The sequence below is a fragment of the Centrocercus urophasianus genome, unplaced genomic scaffold, assembly GCF_019232065.1.
Source record: "Centrocercus urophasianus isolate 14NV4802_14NV808 unplaced genomic scaffold, USGS_Curo_1.0 seq_9, whole genome shotgun sequence".
Lineage (NCBI taxonomy): Eukaryota > Metazoa > Chordata > Aves > Galliformes > Phasianidae > Centrocercus > Centrocercus urophasianus.
In genome coordinates this window covers 37,156,742-37,179,316 of record NW_024885532.1, presented here as the reverse complement: position 1 = coordinate 37,179,316, position 22,575 = coordinate 37,156,742, and the positions used below count along the sequence as shown (strand labels likewise).

Genomic DNA, 22,575 nt, shown 5'->3' with positions numbered 1-22,575 from the left:
GTTGTGAGCGGGAAAAGCCAGGTGAATGTGCTGAAGGGATGTTAATAATATTATACCTGAGTGTCCAGTTGAAGTTAGAAACTTCTGTATGTGTGTGAGGTTACCTGTGACACAGTTTGGCTGTGAACTGCATGAGGCAGGAACTCTGGGACCAGGATGATATAATTGGAGACTACATCATAAAGAGAGCCTTTTTAACCAAATGAAAATTTATATTCTTCAGCTTCTGGGTACTTAATTTTTATAAGCTGAGTAGTTTGCTTTTGACTTAGATTGCCTTTTTCAGGTAATTTTGTGGGCAGTTTTAATTTTATAGCCTTTGTTCCCCTTTCCTTTCAACTGTAATTGAACTTCCATCTTGTTTAATAACAGGATTTGAGTCCTGGAACTTCTGAAGTGTAGCACAGACTTCTGCTGGAGTTACAGAATTAGGTAACAGCAGGAGAAGACTCTTCATTTTTCCCCTACAAGCCCCTATCGTTGTCTGTTTTCAAGGAGTAAGAGGGTAAGATACAAAAAGCAAAAGGCGTGCTCCTGGCTCTAGACAGTGTAGGATTCTGAGTAAAAAGGGAAGAAGGACAAGATGCATTTCCTGGTCCAGTAGTGTCACGTTCAGCTTATTGAGAGCTGCTACATGGACATCCTTTCTTGCATCATTTTCTGTAGCTCCAACTTTGCCTTAAGCTGGTAAATGTAGGCAGCCTAAGTGCTATCATTCTTCCAGTGGAGATTATCTAAGGAGCTCCTGGAGCTTATGTGTGCTGCTCACATCCTTTGCAGCACAGCGGTTGGTGCTGTTGGAACTTTTGCTTAGTATTTTCTGGTGTCTCAGGGCACATGGAACTGTTCAGCAGAGAAGCAAGCCACCCTGTCTCTTCCCTTTGCTGTCCTAGGGGCTGTAGCTCACACAGTAAAGCAGGTTGGCTGATTCTGGTCACTTCTTCCTGAAGTTCAAGTGCTAAATGTCTGACAAGCTGCTTCATTCTAAGCTCTAGTCGCTGCATCTTTAATTACCCCTTATTCTTTTGTTTTTCACTAGCTCAGGAGGAGACTTGCAGGTTGCAGTTGAATCTCCAGCCTTTTTGTATTCACTCCTTCTAGCTGCACTTGGTTGCAGTTTCTATTCCTGTTTCACCTGTTTACTTTACAGGAAGTTTTTATTTCATTTGTGATCATATGTATAAAACTTTTCTGGAGTAACTATATAAAACATTATTTCAAATTACTTGAAGCAGTTCCACATTGTGCTGTCTTTCAAATTGACTGATGAAAATAATAGAACCCACTATTCCTTTAGAGTGTTGTTTCTGTGAGAATCATTGAATGGTTAAACTAGAGAGTTGGCTCTGTAGCTGTTGACTGTTTTCTTCTCTCTTCTGTTCTTAATATGACATTTTTCTTTTTATATTGCCTCTCAATGGGAAGATGAGCTGTGGCAAGGGGAGGGGAGCAAAGCTGTGAAGCAACAGCCATTTTTGCTGTGAGACAGACATTTTTAGACTTTTCTGGCACAAAAGAAAGGTGTTTGTGCACCTTAAGTTGAACACTCAAAAGACAATGGAGACTGAAGGGCTTCTGAGAGAAAAGGTGACACAGATTCTCTGAGATAACTATTTTAAGAAAGAAACTTTAAGTGTTCGTGTTTCAGGAATCCCTTTTCTGATGAAAATATTAATTCAAACTAAGCCAGCATATGATTTTCTTTGCACCAGAGCAACCTGGCATCCTAAGAGAAACACTCCTTTTCCTCTGAGTTCCCATAAACCAGAATCCTCATTCTAGGAAGGAAAAAAAAAAAAAATGCTACCTCTCCTGTGACTGCTTCTACAAATGCATTGTGCAGCATGCTGTTAATGTTAACAGATTCAAGCTGTTGAAGACAAGATGGAGAGCTAATTGCAAAACTGAAAGCTTCTGAAAATAGTGCCCTAATGACGTATTCAGCCTTTGCCAGCCTTCTGTTCTACTGTGGGAACTCCTGTGCTTCTGTTGACTTCAACTCTTGTGGAGGGAACATCATGTCTGTCAAGCAGATGCATTGTTTTATAAAACAAAATAAGTTTAACTCTTGCCTTCTGGGGGAGGGAAACATGGATCCTCATTGTGCATTAGTTGAGCAGAAAAGGTGCATCATGGAGCCCTTGTGGGAAAGCAGAAAGCAAAGAAATCAGTAAAATATTTCCTGCGTAAATGGTAGTATTTTTGTCTGTGTAATTCATCTGCCATTCCTCTATCAGCACTGATTTTGCATGTCAGGATGCTCTAGAAGTCTAAATGGAGTCTGTAATATTCAAAACTGATTCCAAAAATGATGTGAGTGGTTGTTGTCTGACCTGTACCCCATTGCAAAGGTATAGCATGTAACCAAGGTAGTTGGATCTAAGTGAGATCTCTTTTGTCATTGTGTACGTTTGGTGATTCTAAGATTTCATGTGAACAAGAAAAGTGTTTTTGCACTATTTGTGTCCACGCTGACAACAATGTATTGGGAAGAAGAGAGAGTAAGCATTCTAATTAAAATGGAATTATTTTCCCACCGCTTGGACATTTTGCACCAATTTGCACATTTAACTCTGTTTTCAGGAGCTTTTAGAGCAAGTATTACACGTTAATGTGAGAATGTCACGTTGATTTCACAGGAATAATACACGCGAGCATATATTTCATGCTGAACATCAGTGTGACTGCAAGTTTTGTATGGTCATGGCTTGTAGTTTCTTACTGTATCCTGTTTGAGGACAGTACTTGTCTTGTATTTGTTTGAATTTTATTTTTAAACGTTTATTGTTTTGGTTCCTTAGCCATGAATCAGCGAATCAGCCAAAGTGCTCCGGTGAAACAGCCACCCCCTCTGGCTCCTCAGAGTCCCCAAGGTGGCGTCATGGGTGGGAGTAGCTCCAATCAGCAACAACAGATGAGACTTCAGCAGCTACAGATGGAGAAGGAAAGGCTGAGACTGAAGCATCAAGAACTGCTTCGGCAGGTGAGGCCACAGGTTAGACACCTACTTCCGCTATTTCTTTGTATGTTATATTTTGTTTTGTTTTGGCTAAGTTTTGCTGAGTCTTAAAGCTTTGAGATCTAAAAAGGTCTGAAGTCATTCTGTTAGTGGATCTCAGATTGGTGGTGAAAGCATCTGACCCCACTGAAGGATTTTGCCTTCCTCCCTCATTCCTCCTTCTCTAACAGAACTTTCTGAGGTCAAGTTTCTTCGCTGTTAGGATGGCATCATGGACCGTTGGTCTGACTGTGGAAATTGCTCTGGAGAATATGTCTCATAGTCACTGAGTTCTGAGTCATGCAAAAAGAAGCTGGTTCCCACAGTTGTGTTAGTTCTCCCTTTTAAGTAGAGGAAAGTATTTCACTTTCAGAAGAACGTCAGTCCGTTGGATTCTACAGTACTTTTTAAGTTTTTGTAAGAAACATTGAAGAGGCACCTTGTTGCTAAATAGCTCATCTGTGAAACAGTGGAAGAGAGCATGGAACAACTCAAGCATTCATGCTGCATTTTGAACCACTGTTTTTCTTATAGCGAGCAATTTCAGATTTCATAATTAGGCTGCAAGCTGTTTCTTTCAGCATTTTCTACTATATCAAGTATTGCCATAGTGAATGTCAAAGTATAGCACTGGACATTGGAATCTCTGGATTTTGAATTTGGGCTTGGCTTCCTTTTCACTTTAAGCCTTTCACTTCCACTTTTCCATCTGTGTGTTTAAAAAAAGGTGACTGCCATTCTGCAAGGTACTTAGGATGTTCTTTGATTTTGTTTTCTTTTTTGATACTGAAGAAAACACTAATCTTTTCTTTGAGGAAAAGCTTTTAAAATCTTACCCTGTTCCCTTTTCACTTTGGGTGATGGGTCTTGTATCAGGAGAGAATAATATCTTGTCCTCAAAGACAGCTTTTCTCCTTCTTATTCACCTGCAGCATTCTATCCTGGAATCTGACTCCCGTTATCTCTTGTAGTCAAGGCTTGTTTTGTAAGAATCTTCAGCATCTCTTGGTAAAAGATGGGTCATCCTTAAAGCTGTTAGTTTTTGTAGTACTCTAGGTAAGAGTACATTGCAAAGATGGTGTCAGGACTTTCTCTGCTTAAGCACTTGGGCCTCTGCTGTTCCTGCTTTGCTATTAATCCACCAACAAACATCTTACCCTGTGCTAGCATGCTTCTAGGTAGGCATTCTAATTTTCTTCTTGCCTCAGTTGTCATTGAGAATCTGACTAACTTTGGACCAGGTGACAGCCAACTCCTTTCATGTTGTTCTCTCTGGGCATCCAGCTTTTCTGTCAAGTACACATCCTTGGTAAATCTGTGAGTTTTGTTTCACTATCTCATGATTTTTGTAGTTTCTTAACTCCCTTAACCTGTCTCATCTGGCCTGTCTTGGGGGCTTGATACTGCAAGATGGTGTTTATAAGACCGCCTGCACAGGCAAAACATGCAGCTAAAGTAATTTTTATCCATCTTATTTTTACTCATAGGCAATGCGGAATCCCAGCACAGCAAATTCTCCAAAACATCAGGTAGGCTCTTAACTGATGTTTCAGCATAATTAGAAACATGAAAGCATTAGATTAGACTAGCTGAGGAACGTAAAGGCATTCTAAGAAAAAACATGCTCTGCCATACATATTTTTGAACCATTTCTCTGATCACAACCCTAACATTGTTTTTTGAGAGTGCTGCATTACCACAACTCGATATCAATATATAAATGCAATGAGGAATTCATTGCACTTTTTTCTGCGTTGAAAGCCGTGTTCTTGTTTAGCATTCTTGAAGATACCGCTGTACCGCTGTTCCAGTCCTGACGTCGTCAAGATGTGTATTTAAAGCAAACCTCTCATTGTTGCTAAGGTAGTAGTTTGTGGCTTTCTATTCGTATGAATGTTCTCCTCGTGAGCAGGTGTGATCTTAAAGGGTGTCTGTGAATCTGTTAATAAAAAGTCACTTGAAATGTTTAAGCATATACAGTGTAATAAACATTTAATAAATTAGACTAATAAAGTAATTGCTATAGCAATATAATAGATAATTATTCCACTTTGAGATTTAGCCAGCTCTTGCGCAGATGCATTTTCTCCACTGGGAACAATAATTCTATGAAGCTGTCCAAGCTCGGAGCAAATGAAAATGGTCAAAATGTGTAGCACAATAAACAGTTGAAAGTGGGCTTCTTTTGGGCACTTGAATATGAAATGAATCCCTGAAAGGGTGGATTTATAGATATATTCAGACAGTTTATTGCTTGCTATTACTAACATTGTTCTTAATCTACTGGCTTTTAGGACAATATTTATATTGGCTTGCATTGTACTTTGTTGTTTTTTTTTTTTTGTTTTTTTTTTTTAGAAATGTAATATTGTGCACTATGCAGGAAAGCCAGAATAAAAGGAAGTACCCTGTATTTGGAAGTGATGAGTACTGGTGTACTGTCGCATTCTAAAGCGTGCTGTAGAATTCATACATTACTAATTCTTCTGAGAAGGTCATCCTCAAAATGAGAGACTCAGACTTCAGAGACAGTACTGATGTTCTGAAAAACATCTTTTGACAGTATAAGCAGAGCACTAAAACTGAAGCACTTAACCTGATTTGTAATCATTACCCAACTATTTGATCCATTTACTGAGCATTAATCATATGATGTTCCCATCGATCACTGTTAGATCTGGTTATAGAAGGCAGATGAAAAATTACTTAGAGGTTGCTGGTATAAAAGGAAATAAGCAGAGACACGTGCTCCTTCACACCAGTTGGAAACACCTTATCTTCTGCTACAATTAGGTCATTCAGGAGTGATGCATTTCTTGCTGAATGCCAAAACCGGATTCTGTCTTTCCTGGGATGCCTGGAAACCCTATCATGTTGTTGTTCCCTCTTTCAAAGTAACATCTTCCTGTTGCCAGCTTAGAAATATGCAGCAAATGGAAGTCTTTGGAATCAGTTTCATACTTAATTCCGACAGATTTGATTTCTCAAACTTAGTGCGATTCTGGCTTAAATCAGTAAAAAGCTGTAAAAACTCGAGGGACCTTATCAGTAATTTGAAAATATGTATGGATCAGTCTATTTTCTTTGGGATAGGAACCAGTGAAAGGACTCGGGTAAACAGAAGAGTTCCAGTTACCTTTAATCTTGCTTCATAGCAAGCTCCCATCTGTACTCACCCGACTGGGATCAGTTTTAGTCTGCACTTGATAATGAGCCAAGCCAGCTTTGAATGTTCTGGTGGGTAGAAAAGTATGTAACTGTGTCAACTTGAGTTTTGTAATACTAGTCATTCATGTTGTATCACCTAAATGTGTTTACCTAAATGTGTAAGTCATTTTAATAATGTAATGATCAGCTGCATATGGAAGATGATGTTTAGAGTCATAGAATGACTTAGGTTGGAAGGGAACTTAAAGTTCTAGTTCCGACTCCCATCCTGTGAGCACGGTTGCCGCCCATTAAGTCAGGCTGCCCAGCACCCCATCCAACCTGGTCCTGAACACCTCCAGGGATGGGGCATCCACAGCTCCCTGGGCAGCTGTGCCAGGGCCTCACCCACCCTGTGAGTAAAAAATTTCTTCCTGATATCTAACTTAAAATTCTCTTCTTTTAGTTTACAGCCATTAGAGCTATTTTTAGAAGTTGCTTTCTTGATGCCTTATGCTATAGGATCAAACATTGTCTGCTGTAGTGGTGCTGTTATTCAAGTCCTAAAGCGTACATCTCATTAGATCATGATCAACCTAGTGAATCTGGAAAATCTTTAGAGGAATTACCTAGTCAAATTCTTCTTGCTTACAGATACATTCCTTCATGAATAAAATTTGTGAGGCTTAGAGGAGTTTTCTGTTTTTATTAGATACACATTTGCTAATTTGTGTATGTTCTTTTAAGGAATAAGTAAAAGTAAAATCTTCCAGTGTTCAGTGCTCTGAATTCTCAGAATTAGGTCTAAATTATATTCAGTCTAACTTTGGAGCCTGTCAAAGTCTTCATTTAGTCAATAAACTACCTCACGCCAGCATTCTTGAAGTTTGCCTTTTGTAAGGTATCTCTTTTACATAAATGAACACTGAGAACATTTTTTTAGCTTTGATCTGGATCTCTGAGCTTTTCTTAATCATAACATCAAATATGTTAGAAAGGAATGACAGAAGTCATCTAGTTCAACATCCTTCATGTAGCCCAGGCTTCTTGAGGTTTTTGTCACCTAACTTGGATACAAAGTTGATATCTTCGGTCAGGTTTTCTGGTTCTGAGTAAATGTTGCCTCCTTGCTGGGTGTAGTCCCTCTGCCATGATGCTGTAGTATCCAGTAGTGATACTGATACTCAGTGTCATGTATGGAGGCCTTTACACTGAAGGATCTTCCAGAAAGATTAAACAGTTGTTCAGAGTCATCCTTCATCTTAAGTCTTGTAAAAGATTCTGAACGAGGACATGCTTTATTATAATTCTGAAAGCATCAGATTCAAAGGAATTTAAAGCAAACATTGACTTCCACTTGTACTACATGCAAGCAAGCATCTTGGCTATGGCTTTATCCAAGGAATTTGAAAACACCAACCATCCATCCTCTTGTTCTCATCATCGTGACTTCTCTGTGGCTATCCTAAGGATGCATATCTGTCCCAGTTAAGAGATTAAATTACAGGACTTTCTTTCCACCTCCATTAGTTCTCCTTTCAGTTTCCTACATTTAGCATTCAACTGTCAACATCTCATTTAAAGTAGATGTCAGTCAACTTCTGTATAAATCATAAAATTGGATGCATGACTAGGTAATACTTGCCTTCTAGTATACAGTGGAAAAAGAGGGGTGTTACTCATGTATGTTTACACAGTCTACTTTCTTGTGCTAAGATTGGGAGATTCTTATTTTTCTGCCAGTAATATTAAGGCATTTTCTAATAAGATAAGCTTGTTATGCAGCCCTGTGTGATAGGTTTCTCTGTATACGGCCATTTGTTTTCTGTCTGATGCTTCTTTTCAGGTCTGAATGAAGAGCTCTGTCTTAGAACCACGAACGGCCCCAATTTCTGTGCAGTCTGCTGGGCTCCTTTCTCTGACTTACCTTTCTAGTACCTCTGTGCTGTTTTCTTTCTTGGTGGTTCTGTATGCCTGGAATGTGTACTGTGTTATCTCCATCTTTTTTGTCCTTTTGTGAAGTACTTCTCTGACTGTCTGTACTGTTACCCCAAGGCCTATTTCTTATCAGCTTATAGAGGGGCGTTCTGAACACTCCTCAGTTCATAGAAGAATCTGCCCAGACATTTGGCCTGTCTTTCACTGTTTACTTGTTTCATGTTTGCTCTTACCTGCATAAATTATAAGCACTTGTAGTGCTAAACGGTGACTGTTTTTGAAATGTTGTTTCCCTTTCTGCTAATTCTTTTTTTTTTTTTTTTTTCCATTTTAGCTGATGTTTGATACCTTTCACCAGCTTAGTCAAGAACACTTAAAGCATTTCAGGAAAGTGTTCCTAGGAAACTATTTTTCAATGAAGTATTTTTTTAGTCACTTTGCACATATGCAAAAATAAAGCTGTTTGACTGTCATGTTTGTGACATTTTCTAGTAAGCAAACACTTCTGCATTCTGCAGTCAGCTTGCGTGAATTCAGAGAAGCTGGAAGTATTAATAAGGTTTTTTCGAAGGTAAAATCTCATGAGAAAAAAGATAAAATAGTAGCATTAATTTGTTATATTTCTTTTGATTAGTGTTTTGGTCCTTACTTGCACCTCTTTTTTGGGGGGAGGGGAGAGAAGTGAATTACAGTGCAGTTCTTGCTGGGGCTAGGAAACATCCCAAAGCTGAAAGCAAGATTCAGGTAGGAAGTATTGTTGGTACATTTGATTTAACTGCTTTAAATTTCACACATGTATTTCAACTTAAGATTTACTTGTGTGTACACCACTTCCACTGAGGTTTGAAATGTTTTTGTTTTGTTTCTTAGTGAATCCCAGTGTTATCCAGTGACGCTCTCATTTCCCATCCTTCCATGGGATCTGAAGCTGACCTAGATTGACAAGAGAAAAATGATCAATGTTGGTTTCATCAAGGGTATTAAGCTCCCAAGAAAAAGAGTTATAAGGAAGATTTTTGCATTTTAAAAAGGCCATCAGTTCTGCTAAGGCAATTGGTCAGTAGAAGATGAGTCACTTTAACCTGAGCCTGAGATGGCAGTGTGTAACAGCTTTTGCTAGGAGCAAACAGAAATTGGAGAGGGAGGCCATCCAGCTCTGGCTAATTGCTGACTCCAGCTGACACGTGCTTGTCTTTCTGGAGCTCTGGGGACACACTGGGGAGGTGCAGTGTTTGGAGGCATGGGCTGATACACAGCAAGAAGGGTTTGTAGCAGTGCTACAGCAGTGGACTGCAAAACCAGACTCTATTTAGAGATGGTGATTCCAGTTTATGCTGCCCCATCCATGCTTGCAAAGGTGTTGTTTAAAAGCTTTTGTTCGGAGTCTTTAGGCAGAAGACATTACGTAGAATTGAGTCCCATGCCAAGTGTACACAATGCAATTAACTATCACTCTATCACTATCACCTCTTGAATTAATTTTGCTGGTTTTCATGATTGCAACACTGAATGATTTAAGTTTTCCCTTTACTCTTCTCTAATTGCATAACATCTCATTGCTGAATTCATTTGTCTTCATCTGTTTCTTTCTCTCTTTCTTTTCTACATATTCTTTAACTCTGTGGGTCTCAATTAAGAACATAAATACTTAAAGTGAAGAACTGCTACTGATAGCTCAATGTGCAGTGTCCCCTCATTCCCCTAACACCTCTCTTCCATCTCTGTGAACCCACAAAAGTTTTCACTCTTGAATGGTGTTTAGAGTCAGAAATGTTACTCAGCTCATGTAAACTGAGTATACAATAAATAAATAAATAAATAAATAAATTGAAGTATCTGTTTAAGTTGACCACCTTCTTCTATGTTTAATTCAGTAAGAGTATGGTATGTGAAATATACAGGGGAGTCCTTATCTTCTCTCAAAACTGTGATAAAAGATGATGAAAATAAAAATGCACTCAGAAGAGTGACTGCAGATGACCCTGAACCCCATGTACAACTGTGTCTCTATGCAAATCTGAAAAAAAAATTGGATAGGGTCAGTGTGATAAAATTACATACTACTGGCCTTCTTTTTTGAATTCCTATCTTTATGGAGGTGACAGATCATTTGGTCTTGTACACCATATACAAAACTCAGATTTTGTGTTAACAGTAGTTATGCTGAGCTTTTATTTACCCAGAAATACTTAAAAAAAAGTTTAGCATACATACAAAAATATAGTGAGATGAAATTATAGAAATCTAAGCCAGAATTTTGTCATGGTTTTATGTTTGCCTTCGGACTTTAAGTGATATATTTTTAAAGCATGAATTAAAAGCCTAGAGTTCACTTTGCTTCATGTGGAGCTAGGACAGACTTCTGTGCTACCGTATGTCTTTTTTAATTACAGGAAGCAAAAGGTTATTTATTGAAAGTCAGTTTTATAAAGGAAGAAGAAATGAAAGGACCATTCTTCAGGGTATACCAGTTTAGCTTCCACTGCATGCATCTATAAGGAAAAATATACGCAATGTATTTTTGAGGGCTTGTAGAACTATGCTCATCTTAAGGAATTACTTAAAAATCATTCTGTATTTGTTTCTGAATAGCTTGGCTTTTTTGGTAATGCCTTTCCCTTCCAGACTTCCAGATTGACATAAATGTTTTACATGAATGAATGATGGAATGACATTCTCTCTAGGGGGAAGAGCTCTAGTTCTGCCTCCTCAATGAGTAGCATTAATGCAAGCAGTTGTCGTTTTGCACTTCTAGCAGTGCTGTTACTGAAATAAGGACTAAAATGGTACTAATTCCATTCTTCACTAGGTCATTCACTCCTAAGAAAAGGTAGTTCTCTCTCCTGGCCTGACACCTATTTGGTAGGCCTTTAAGTGAGAAGTGACTTTTCATTTGTATCTGGCCAGTAACTGAAATTCATTTATTTGAAGTCATATAATGTAAATTATATGTATAATGTAATTCATTATTATATGTATTAATGTATTAATGTAAATTATATGTACAGTGTAATTCATTCAGTCTCTCCTACCCACTGAAGATTTAGAAAATACAGTGGTAACTTTCTCTTTTCAGATTGGTTGTGGCTGTGTGATAGGTCAGGTCTTCCCAATGAGATAAAATATCACTTTATGTTCTATATGCAGGAATGACTCCATTTTGATTTTGCTTTGTTATTGCTCTTTGGGGCACTGGTCTCTGATGAAGCTTCTTTTGCATGCTGCAGGCACTTGGCTCCTCTTCTTCATCTTAGTCAGGGACTGCAAACAAATGAAATAAAAATGCAATATAGGGATCAAATTGAGGTAAGGGGAGAAGGCCTCAGAGTTCTTACCACAGAGGCATAGGAGCAGGGAGGGGAGGGCTCACTGATGCACAAATCTGCTATCAGTGTAGAGGATGGAAGTGTGCTTTATTCCAAGTATGAATACAAGACTGAGAAGGTGCTTAAAGCAGTGTTGCAATTCCAAGTGATTTCCACCCCCTGTGCTTTTCATTTGACAGAAAACTGAGATGGACTTAGTTAAAAGTAGTTGCATTTTACAAAGGTAGTTTCTCAGAGAAGGGAAAGTTCAACTGATGTTTGGAAGACTTTTTTGGTCTCTGGAAGAAGGGCATAACAGTTTTGATGTGAGCAAGCAGTTTTTGCAGTTCACAAATTCTTCCGGGATATCAAAGACCTTCCCTAGATCTCCAGTTGGAAGCATTCCAAGAAGGAATTTTTCATATCAGTTTCTTTGTATCAGGTCTGATGTGATGGTAACTGGTAAACCTGGTTTTAACTGAATTTAACTGGTAAACCTGGTTTTAAACTAAGAGCTCATGTAGTGTATGCACTTGGTCTCATTACGTAAGAAAATGTGTTGCAGCAGCCCCCTGCTATTGATACTTGCTGTGGGATGAAAGGATAGAATACAGCCCTGCCAAAAAGGACTTAGAGTGCTGCTGGATGGCAAGCTGGGTATGAGTTAGTAATGTGCCCTTGCAGCCCAGCAAGCCAACCGCTGGCTCCAACATAAAAAGAAGTGTGGCCAGCAGTGCGAGGGAGGTGATCCTCTGCTCTGTGCTGGTGAGGCTTCATCTGGAGCGCTGCGTCCAGATGTGGAGTCCTCAGTACAGGAAAGATAGAACTGTTGGAGTGTGTCCAGAGGAGGGCCACAAAAATGATCCAAGGGATGGAACACTTCCCTTACGAAGGCAAGCTGAGAGAGCTGGAGCAGTTCAGCCTGGAGAATAGAAGGCTCTGGGGAGACTGATAGCAGCCTTTCCGTACCTAAAGGGGGACTTCAAGAAAGAAGAGATTAAACTTTTTAGCAGGGTCTGTTGTGATAGGACAAGTGGAAATGGTCTCATACTAGAACGGGAGATTTAGATTGGATATAAGGAAGTTTTTTATGATACAGGCGGTGAGGCACTGGCATGTGTTGCCCAGAGAGGTGGTCATCTTCTGTCTCTGGAGACACTCCAGGACAGGCTGGATGGGGACTATATTTGCTTGGGTAAGCAATTGGGTGTGTCAGATCCAAAAACTAATGGTGTGGTTGTACTCTGCTGTGAAGGTCTAATCAGCTGGTGTGAGAAAACCTAGTCAAAACGTGTAACTTGGTACTGAAGGAAAACGTAGAATACATCATGCATTCCACGAAAAAGAACAGATATATGTTAGGGGTTGAGTAGTGCTAATTCTTTTTGTTCTTAATAATTATTAAGGATGTTGAAGTGAAATCATAGAAGATTTATGTGATCACATACAAATTTATATGCATAAATATATTTACAGTGAATTCCTTGTAGTCCTGGGCTTGACTGGTTGAACTTCCATTATCAATGAAGCCAGTAAAAATTCTTGCTTTGTCTTCAGAATCTTAACTGCATTTAAAATCTTTTAACTGAAAACACTAAAAGCATCAATTATCCTGAAATGTCATATGTTTACATATCTGAAAAGCACATTCAAATGCCTAACAAGATCTTTTCTTTTTTCCTCTTCACCCCTGCTTTAGGAATTGGCTCTCCGTAGCCAGCTTCCAACAATGGAACAAGATGGTGGATCTCAAAATCCCGTATCATCTCCTGGAATGTCTCAGGAACTGAGAACAATGACTACAAATAGTTCTGATCCCTTTCTTAACAGGTTTGTAGGAGTAGCTACTGGAGGGAAAAAAAATTGATTTAAAATTCTGTTCAGAACATGTAATAGTTTATTTTGAACATCTGTCTATGCCAAAAGCCACAGCTGTAAATGAATCTTTCCTTAAATGGCAAGTCTAGTAAAAGTTGAGGATTAAAAGCTGTCTCCTGTGGGAGGAAGTAGTCTGTTCAGACTTGTAGGAAGGTTTTTTATTCAAAGTCATAACATGTTTGCCTTTGCATAATCTGTTGACTAACAGTCATTTCAAATTACTGACTCAGAAGAATTTGTGAATAGCTTGCTATGAGATCAGATGAGCTGTGAGGCACATTTAGGACTACACCTTGAGGTTCATTTTAAGGTTGTTCCGTTCACCCCTCCCCATCACTTCAAGTATTTAATTTAGCAATATTTTTACTCTGTTAATGTCAGGACTGCAAATAGTGGCATCTTTCATTTTATAAGCTGTATTATTTTGAAGTATGGGCCTTTTAAGTCAAGAATTAGGATTTTACAATATAGACCAGTGTTTTTATATAACTTTTTCCTTAATCCCTCTGAGTTGAGGGGTGTTTGTTTGTTTGGAAGTACTGTCCTAATTGCAGCTTACAGATGCTTCATACTAATCATCATAGTTTTGGAGACCCTGCTGCAGCTTGTGATAAGTTGCATCTATATTTTTTACTCAGCATGCTGAAAAGGAAAGATGAAAATGACAAAATAATCTAATCTCTGAACCACCTATGTTTTTATTTACTGGAGTTTAAAAAAATCTATTTAAGTTTTGTCAGTATCAGTAGTTGAAGTTGTTCATTTTGTAGGGCTTTGTTGAACTATATTTTGTTAGTGGTTTAAACTGATAACATCTCATCATCCATTACCAAAAAAGAGAAAAGTTACATACTCCATCAGAGTTCATTGGTGCTTTTCTACATTACCTTGAAATGTTAGTGTTACTTTAGGATGTTTAGTGTAAATGCTCTTGAATTATAATATGCTCATCCTTCTTTTTAATTGTGCACTCTTATACATACACATACACACACACAAAAAAAAAAAAACAAACAAACAAAAAAAACCCAACAACCTGTAAAATTAGCCTAAATTTCACATAAAATTCCAAATTCTTTCAGTGCAAGGCATAACTTATATTTTTGCTACCAGAAGGGTTTCAAATCTGCTTGTAAGGAAGGACGTTCACATCATGTTAGAATTAACATGGTTTTGTAGTTGGGCAAGCTTAAATAACTGCCATCATCTTAGGTACTGAAAGCTTTAAAATCTTTGTAAGCTTTTGTTGCAATTCTACATCTCTTCTTGTAGTAACATTACCTGTCGCTCCTGTCTGGGCTTTTGATGCCTAAAGTACCTTTTCCCAGTTACGGATATTCTGAGAGCTCATTTTCTGTTTTCTCCAAAAGTCCTGTCCATCTCTTCAAATACTCTGTTCTGCCTCCTACAAAAACAGATCTGGTTAGAAAGCGTAATTTTCTGTTAGAGGGAGGGGTTGTTTTCCACGGAATTCATACTGGAATTTGGTGTGATCTTCAGCTGTGCTGGCTTTGTGCCGAGGAATAAAAAGCACGAGGAATCTGAAAAGGTGACTATCTACTCATCTATCTCAAATTGCATTTTGAATAATGCAGTTTAGTTACAGGCAGTAATTTTCCATGGCGTGACAAATAAATGAAGAAGTCCTTGTAGATAGAAGATGACCATGATATGTTGTAGTAACAAACTAGTCTGAATTCCTGGAAGGCTGTTGCCATCATACACGAAGCCTGGGTGTATTTTGAACATTATCCTTAATTAATGTAATAGCCTCACTTCTTACTCTTGTTTTCTGTATCTTTAGTTTTTAGATTGCCACTGTACTCCTCTATACATCTAATACTCCAGCAGTGGACTAAAGCAGTTTGTTGTGTTTCTGTATATATGAAATAAAAAATGATTTGTCTTTAATGACAAGTAGGAAAAAAGCTAGAAAGGACAAAGTTATTTTAACTTTTGCCAGATTGATAATTAGCAAGGACTACTTACTGGAAGTTATCATTTGCCTAGTTGCAGATATGTTTAACTTGGCTGTGTTTTTTGTAGCCCTTACCCCACACAGACTACTGAAAACTCTGTATCTCATCTCAATTCAGATAATTTTTTAAATTTACATTTTAGTTTAAGCATTGTTCCCTTCTAGATAATTCTGTGTACATCACTGTGTTTAATTCTGGGATATGCATAAGGGAAAGGGATTCTCTAAGGGACACTTGTGGGTTGCTGGCCCTGACCTAGGTGCAGCAATACAGTAGTTTTGATGTTCCTTATATTTTAATTCAGATACCCAGAAATGCTCCTTTCTCTTCACAGAGTAGATAAAGTTCCTGGTGAAACAATCCTCCTAACTTTACATTCCAGAAATTCAAGTAGCTGAATATTTTCCACTTCCTATATACTCTGAACATCCAAAAAGCATCAAAGAATGCTACATTGGAGGAAGTGGAGAAAGTACACAGTGATGTTCTTATTTATGTAGTCAGTCTTCTGCCTGATGTCTTCTGTCTTTATGCTATATTTCATTTTTAAGTGAAATATGACAGCAATGCAGAATATTTAGACTTTACATTATATGATTTTGGCTTTTGATTTGCTACTTGGCATGTGTTTTTGACTGTTAAATTTATACTGGTTGTGTTGGCAATTCTGTATCACTCCTAAATTGGGCTTTCTTCTTCTGTATACACATATTTTAACAAGTATTTGTTGAAGAAGCATCCATTCTATTTTGGGTAATGCAGTTTAGTTGCATGCAGTAATTTTGGGTGGTGTGACTATTAAGTGAAGAAATCCTTGCTGGAAATGTTTATTGAGGAGTGATTTGAAGAAAGAGGAGGTCTGGACATTCCAAGTGTGACAGCACCAGCCAAAAAGCCTTCTCAACCAGGATGATTCAGTTCAGCATAGGCTCAGTTCTCTCAGTTCTATTTCTAGTATTTTGTCCCACAAAGTAAACAGCAATTTTTTTTCACAGAAGTTTTGAACAGCCTACTTGTGATGATTGTTATCAAATGTGTGGTGATACTTTGGCTCTCCATATAGAAATGCCAGCTTTATTTCTTGTGTGGCAAAGATGACCTGGTGAAATCTAAGATATATGTTCATGGTTGATGGTGTTTTGCTTGCATCCAATATTGAACAGCTGTTCAGCTATCTTCTGTTTGCTTCTGCATACTTGACAAGCATACACTACAGCTCAGCATGTCTCCAAATGCTAATCAACACAGTGCACAGCTTGATTGTACAGCTTGTACATCAGACTGATTTGCACTTAGGATTCACGGTGGAAAATCTGTAAGCGTTCTCAGCAATGCTACCACAGGTGGAAGAAATTTTGTTTGAAAATATTTCCAGTTGAAGCTTGGCTGTTAGACACAGGAGGAGGGAGGCAGTGCTATATTTCTACAGCTGCTTCCGCTCGTGACCGTTTTGACTGGTGGGACTCTTTGCATCCTTTCAGCTATTGTAGCAAAATATTTCAGATGTATGCCTATGTATAACAAGTAGCAGCTCCTTCCTGCTTTTGAAAATAATTGTTCCAGTTAGGATAATGATTTTCACTGTTGTATATAACTTTTCCTATTGTTCTACTTTCAAAGAAATAGTTTATGCGACTTACAAGAAAGTCAGCTGAAAATTGGATCCCCCCCCAGCTGACTGTAGCTCATCTGATTGGCCTGTTCTTCCCACTCCCATCCCAAATCTCCATTGCAGTCCCTTGCTCTTGCTTGCTCCACTGGTAGTAAGATGGCAATGAGAAAACTAATATATGTGAGGCCCTGTGCCATCTTGCTAACTGTTCTGTCAGCAAGATCGTTCTGAACAGGATTTGTTTACAGAATGGCTTCTGTACAGTATCTGATTTATATCAGGGCCCTCTTGCCATGACATGTACGACTGAACTGGTAGTAATGCAACAGCGGGAAGCAACTGAAGAATTGCTAAAGGAGTTCCAACTGTAGCTCCTATTTATAACTGCACTGACCTAAAAATGCACTTCGGTGGCTGATTAAACAAGGGGACGTTAGTGGTCAGAATGTTCTTAATCCTTACTGAAGTGTGAAATGTACACCATTATTAAACTTTGTAATGGTTGAGGACTGTGATATGCTTCTGATGGTTTTTAGCTGTGGCTGGGTGTGAAAAATTAAAACGGTGTGGAACATTGATAGGCAGTTTCTTAAAGCTGCTTAGGTACGTTCTTACTGAGTCAAATTGAATCTCAATAATACGGTCTTACTTGAGAAAGGTCAGCATAAAATAAAAACCAGCTGTCTCACACAGGCTTCAGCTTTTAATTAGAATGGAGCATTTCTTGTGGCAGCCATGCTATCAAAACCCCTGCACTGTTTCTAACAAAGTGTCTAAGCATTTTAAGTTCTCCGCTCTACCCTCATTTTTGTTGCATTTTTTCTGTTACAGTGGAACATATCACTCCAGAGATGAAAGCACAGATAGCGGACTTAGCATGAGCAGCTACAGTGTACCCAGAACCCCAGATGACTTCCTGAACAGTGTTGATGAGATGGATACAGGTTTGTTCTCATTACTACATCCTTTTTAGTTATGCTGGTGTCAAATGCTCAGCCGCTTTGCAGTGAAAACAGTGCTCTGAAAAGCTCCAATGTTTTCTTTATAGTTATTCTACCTCCTTCTGTTTCTATCGCAGAGCTGTTACAGTTACATTTGTGAAAAACATCCTTGTAGAAAATTTTATTGGGATCATTCCTGCAGTCATATGGAATTTGGATACCGATTTGCTTTCTTAAGAAATAGCTTGTTCTGAGCTAAGAACTGTGTCTTATGCGTTATTGCTAATGTTGCACCTAAATTATATTTGACTCAGTATTGTCTTTTAAGCATAAAAATTAAAACATGCTAAAAGACATCAAAGATCTGTAGAGATTCAGGTTAAGACATGCAAAGTTTGAAACAAAGGCAACTTCTTTGTACATCTGCGTGCAGCCAAGTCATCTTCAGTTTTTGTGATGGATTTCTATGAATCAGTGCTCGAGTGATGCAAGAGATCCAGGATTAACCTTTAACCAGTTATGATAAATTGTGGGTTTGGTACTTCCAGTAAATTGAACATCCATCTTCCTTTTTGTTACAACTAGGTGACAGTATCAGCCAAAGTAACATACCGTCCCATCAGAACCGATTCCCAGACTACCTTGAAGCCATTCCAGGGACAAATGTGGACCTTGGGACACTGGAAGGAGATGGGATGAATATAGAAGGAGAAGAACTGATGCCAAGTCTGCAAGAGGCTTTGAGCTCTGACATCCTAAATGACATGGAATCTGTCTTGGCAGCCACCAAGCTAGATAAAGAGAGTTTTCTTACTTGGTTATAGGGGCCTCAGGGAGACTGAATTCTAAATCTGTGAAGGATCTAAGGAGAATAGGACATCTGTATCTGAAGTTCAGAACAAGTCAGTGTGGCACACTTTGACTTGTGTTCAGAAAAAGTAAATGAACAAATATTCAGCAAGATTCTTTCATTTTGCTCTTCCTTGTCCATCGCTGCTGTTATATATTGCTGACTTTTTTCCACAGTTGACTCTGAAGAACAGACATCTTCTTGACCTTTTTCTATTGCTGTTGCAACTACTGTTGGGGGGTGGGGGAGGGAATGATGAGCCTATTTGAATGACGAATGCCATTCCTTTTGTCCTAGTGTGCGCTTGCATATCATTTTTATCTAAGTACTCAGATGTGAGAGTAAATTTCTGCATGTCACTGCTTGTAGTTTGCTCAGCTAGTTGTCTCCTGCTGCCTGTGGAAAGTGGTAAAACGTGACATACTGGGTGACAAGCCAAAAATGATGTATCTGGTCAAATGAAGTCAATACTGATTTGGAGATATGACTTAAAGGAGGGCTGAAAACTGGCATTAAGTGTTTCCACTAGTAGCTCCTTCATTAGCCACAAAGTGCTTTTGTTCATATTTTATGTTATAGTAAATCATGAGTCATTTTACATAGAAACATATATGAACTTTGATTGTTGCCACTTATTCTAGCCTAACTCTTGTTTGTCAAAAATAGTTTGATTATTTTTGTTAGTTGATTTAACTGTAGCTATAGGATGGGAAGTAATTTTAGGTGTTCTTTTTTTAAATAGTGAAATCCAAGGTTTTTTTCTGATTTCACATAGTCTTATTTAAATCTGAATTGTCTGCTTTTTTTATACCCAAACCATGGCTATTGTAGCGCAATAAGCTAGTGAGTACATAAAACAGTGCATTTGCCTGCAACTTTTCTATTTTTTTTAAAGGCTAGCTTTGAATGTAATCCTTAGAATCCATGACCAGTGGCTTATTTTTCATGTTTCTTTGCAAGATACTGAATTAGAAGCTAAGTGTGCTATTTACCATTCTGAAATGCATCTTAAAGTAGCAGAAACAATTTTACAGTGACTGATGCGTCCAATCTCTCTTCTGGTTTTCAGTTTTGTATCTGAATGATTTTAGATTCTTTGATGGGAAAAAACTTGCTGAAAATTTTCTCCTGAGTGAGCGTGGGAAAATGGTCTGAACTATGAATATCACTGTAAGTTGCAATGAAAAGGCTAGAACACCAAAAAAAACAAGAATCCTCAGTAAAAACTCTGAAGTGTAATAGTTATCAAATTCCGTTTGGTGAAAAATAAGCCCTGGGCACAATGTAGAAGTCTGTAAAGATATGTGTTAGATGGTGACATGAGCAAGTAATGAAGTGTATATTAGCAGTAGAGCTTAGCATGGGATAGAGGTGAATATGAGTTATCTTTATTTTAACAGGAAAAGATGTATCACTAAGTTGTCTGCAGGAGTTGACAGTTTCCAAAGAGTATTTTTAAATGAACAAAATGAGCATGAATCAAACTTTCAGTATAAGCTATGACATTTTCTGGGGTTTTGGTTGTTTTTTTTCTAATTAAAAGTCGAGTCAGCAGTTAGCACCTCTGCAACTAAGGGCCCATCGCTATTCTCAACATAAGCCTTTATTTTCAAGGGTGTTTAACATGACTGTAAAGATGCTGTAAGCATGAAACCCGGTTTTCAGAAAAATCCCAGCGAACGGGGACTTCTCCCAGAGGGAGATTTTAATGGCTTTTTATTTTGTTGTTAAAGAAACTGGTTACCTTTCCATGTTAGGAATGGATCAGCAAAACAAATGACCCGTATGATCACTGTCATTTTTATACTTCAGAAATAAACGTGCTTCAGGATAATATAAAAGAACAAAGACTGATAAAAGTCTCATTTTAAGAACTGAAGCAGCAGAGGCAGAGATTTGAATTTTGCCACTCGAAATGCACATTTACTACTTTTCATAAGGATGGTAGTATTTGAAACCCGCAGATTTGTTTCTGCCTTGTTAAGGAATGCTGGCAGGTTTTAAAATCCCAGTTTTCAAAACACAGTGGCCAACATGTTGTACTACACCAGTAGTTCAGCGGTTGATGGGCCGCTTCTGTATTGTGCAATGACACGGTAGCTCCTGAAGCAGTGTATTGTGTCCAACTTATGGATTTTAGTAGCATTTTTTAAATTTCCTTATGAACTTTTCTCTCTTCTTCCCTTCAGGAGAACAAATTACACGAAGCTGTTATAACTTGAATGGTATAACATGAAACCACAACAGCAAGGAAACAGAACTGTTTCCATTTCAGTTGTCTTCCACAGTTGTATCCAGGTATCACAGCACACCGTGCACTGGGTGCAGCCTCCCAGCACGCCATGCCTTGGTGCCACGCGGCCGTGTACAGAACAGATGTTCTTTCCTTGCTTTTGTGTGTTTGTCGCAGCTTTAATTTTGAGTGTTTTTTTCTCATTGTGAAAACACTAAATGGCTTATACTGTGTTTGGGTAGCACTGTTCGGGCTAGATACTGACAGACTGGGAATCCTTGAACTGTTCTAACACTAATTCTGTTTTGTGATTCTTATTTTCATTGATTTTCAAACATTTCCGTTCTCATTTACTAGGAAACGTACCATAGACATGCTGTACTGTTGGCAATCAACACTAATTGGGTTTATTTTTTTTATTCTGCAAACGCATTGTTTGATGAAGTGGTTAAAGTGTTTTGGGGTAGTATTTTATACTGATGTATATATTGAAACAAATCACTGTAATAATTGTAATAGCTTTTAGGCAGAATACACTACATGCAGACGGATGGGGCTGCACCGTGCTGTGCTGTTCAACACCTGGGCAGGGCGACTGCTTGGAAACAGGTTGCAGTGTCAGTAAACCACGTGGATCAAATATTGTACCATTCAGTGTTGGCGCTCACCAATGCAAAAGGAGAAGAGACAGTTTCAACGTGATTAACACTACATAGCTTTCACACATCTGGTAAATTAGTACTAAAGTGACCTTTTCACTTACGAGCATGTTTTTTTGTTTTTTTGTTTTTTTGTTTTTTCATTCAAATTAACAGGTGTGCCTGTGTAAAATAATTTGTTTTCTGTATCTTGGAAAAAAAAAATACTCTACACATTTAGAATGTTGTATGTTAGAGAACTCTTAAATGCACCCTTGTCAAAAATTACATATATTAGTTACCAATGTTACTTTTTAGATATGAGCATGACTGTAAGTTAGGTACCTAAGTACATTCTGTTACATTATTTTTCTTTATGTAATACTTTTTCAGTTGTTTTATTTGGTATAAATATATACTTTGTGCTTAAACATCTTTGTTTGTTTTTAACGTTCAGTAGGAGGTAAAGGCATTGATTTCCTCCAGCAAGACAGATGCATTGAACTGTTGAATTCCTGTCTTAGTTTCTGTTCTCGTCCCCCTCGTCACAGCTCTTGTAGTCATAAACTCCAGTCCTGCAGGCATCGTGTGCAAGCTTACCTAAGGGACAGAGGAGTCCTACTGAAGTCAGTGAAGGCTTAGCATTAAAGTATTTATCTCAGTGTGCTTGCAGTGAGAAAGAGAAAGCGACTCCAGTAACCTTGTGCAGTTGGTATAAAACGGTGCTGCAGCTGTGCAAAGCACAGTGAGAGCTGGTGACAGAACATCCGTCACCTTCTGTAAGCACGCGTCCACTTCTTGCAGATGGGTTTGCAAGGTTCACTCAAAGCTATGCAGTGACTTGTGACACAATAAAGGCACGCTATTTTCATTCCTCAAGCTTTGACTTATGAAATACGAAACATGCAATGACATAATTTGAAAGTGTGCAAATTAAAAAGTTTTGATGGGATACACTAATTTTGACCTCTAAAGCAGAAATTCAGAGTTGTGTTTTTGGGGTTTTTTTTTATGCTATGTAGTTCTTGATAACTGAAGTTGTATTTTTGCATCTTA

At 38.2% G+C, this 22,575-nt stretch overlaps 1 protein-coding gene across 3 annotated transcripts in view; it reads left to right on the top strand.

The window, feature by feature from the left end:
• Positions 1–21,950, top strand: part of YAP1 (Yes1 associated transcriptional regulator) — an 82,740-nt gene extending 60,790 nt beyond the window's left edge. For 2 of the 3 annotated variants that reach the window (XM_042839288.1, XM_042839290.1), the window contains 4 exons: positions 2,802–2,983; positions 13,088–13,218; positions 17,689–17,801; positions 18,384–21,950. In XM_042839288.1, the coding sequence (XP_042695222.1) occupies positions 2,802–2,983; positions 13,088–13,218; positions 17,689–17,801; positions 18,384–18,622 (665 nt within the window). In that variant the 3' untranslated portion in view covers positions 18,623–21,950. Of the gene's footprint in view, positions 1–2,801; positions 2,984–4,485; positions 4,528–13,087; positions 13,219–17,688; positions 17,802–18,383 lie in introns of all 3 variants that reach the window. The other variant, XM_042839289.1, reaches the window with a different exon arrangement.
• The last annotated feature ends 625 nt before the right edge of the window (positions 21,951–22,575 follow it).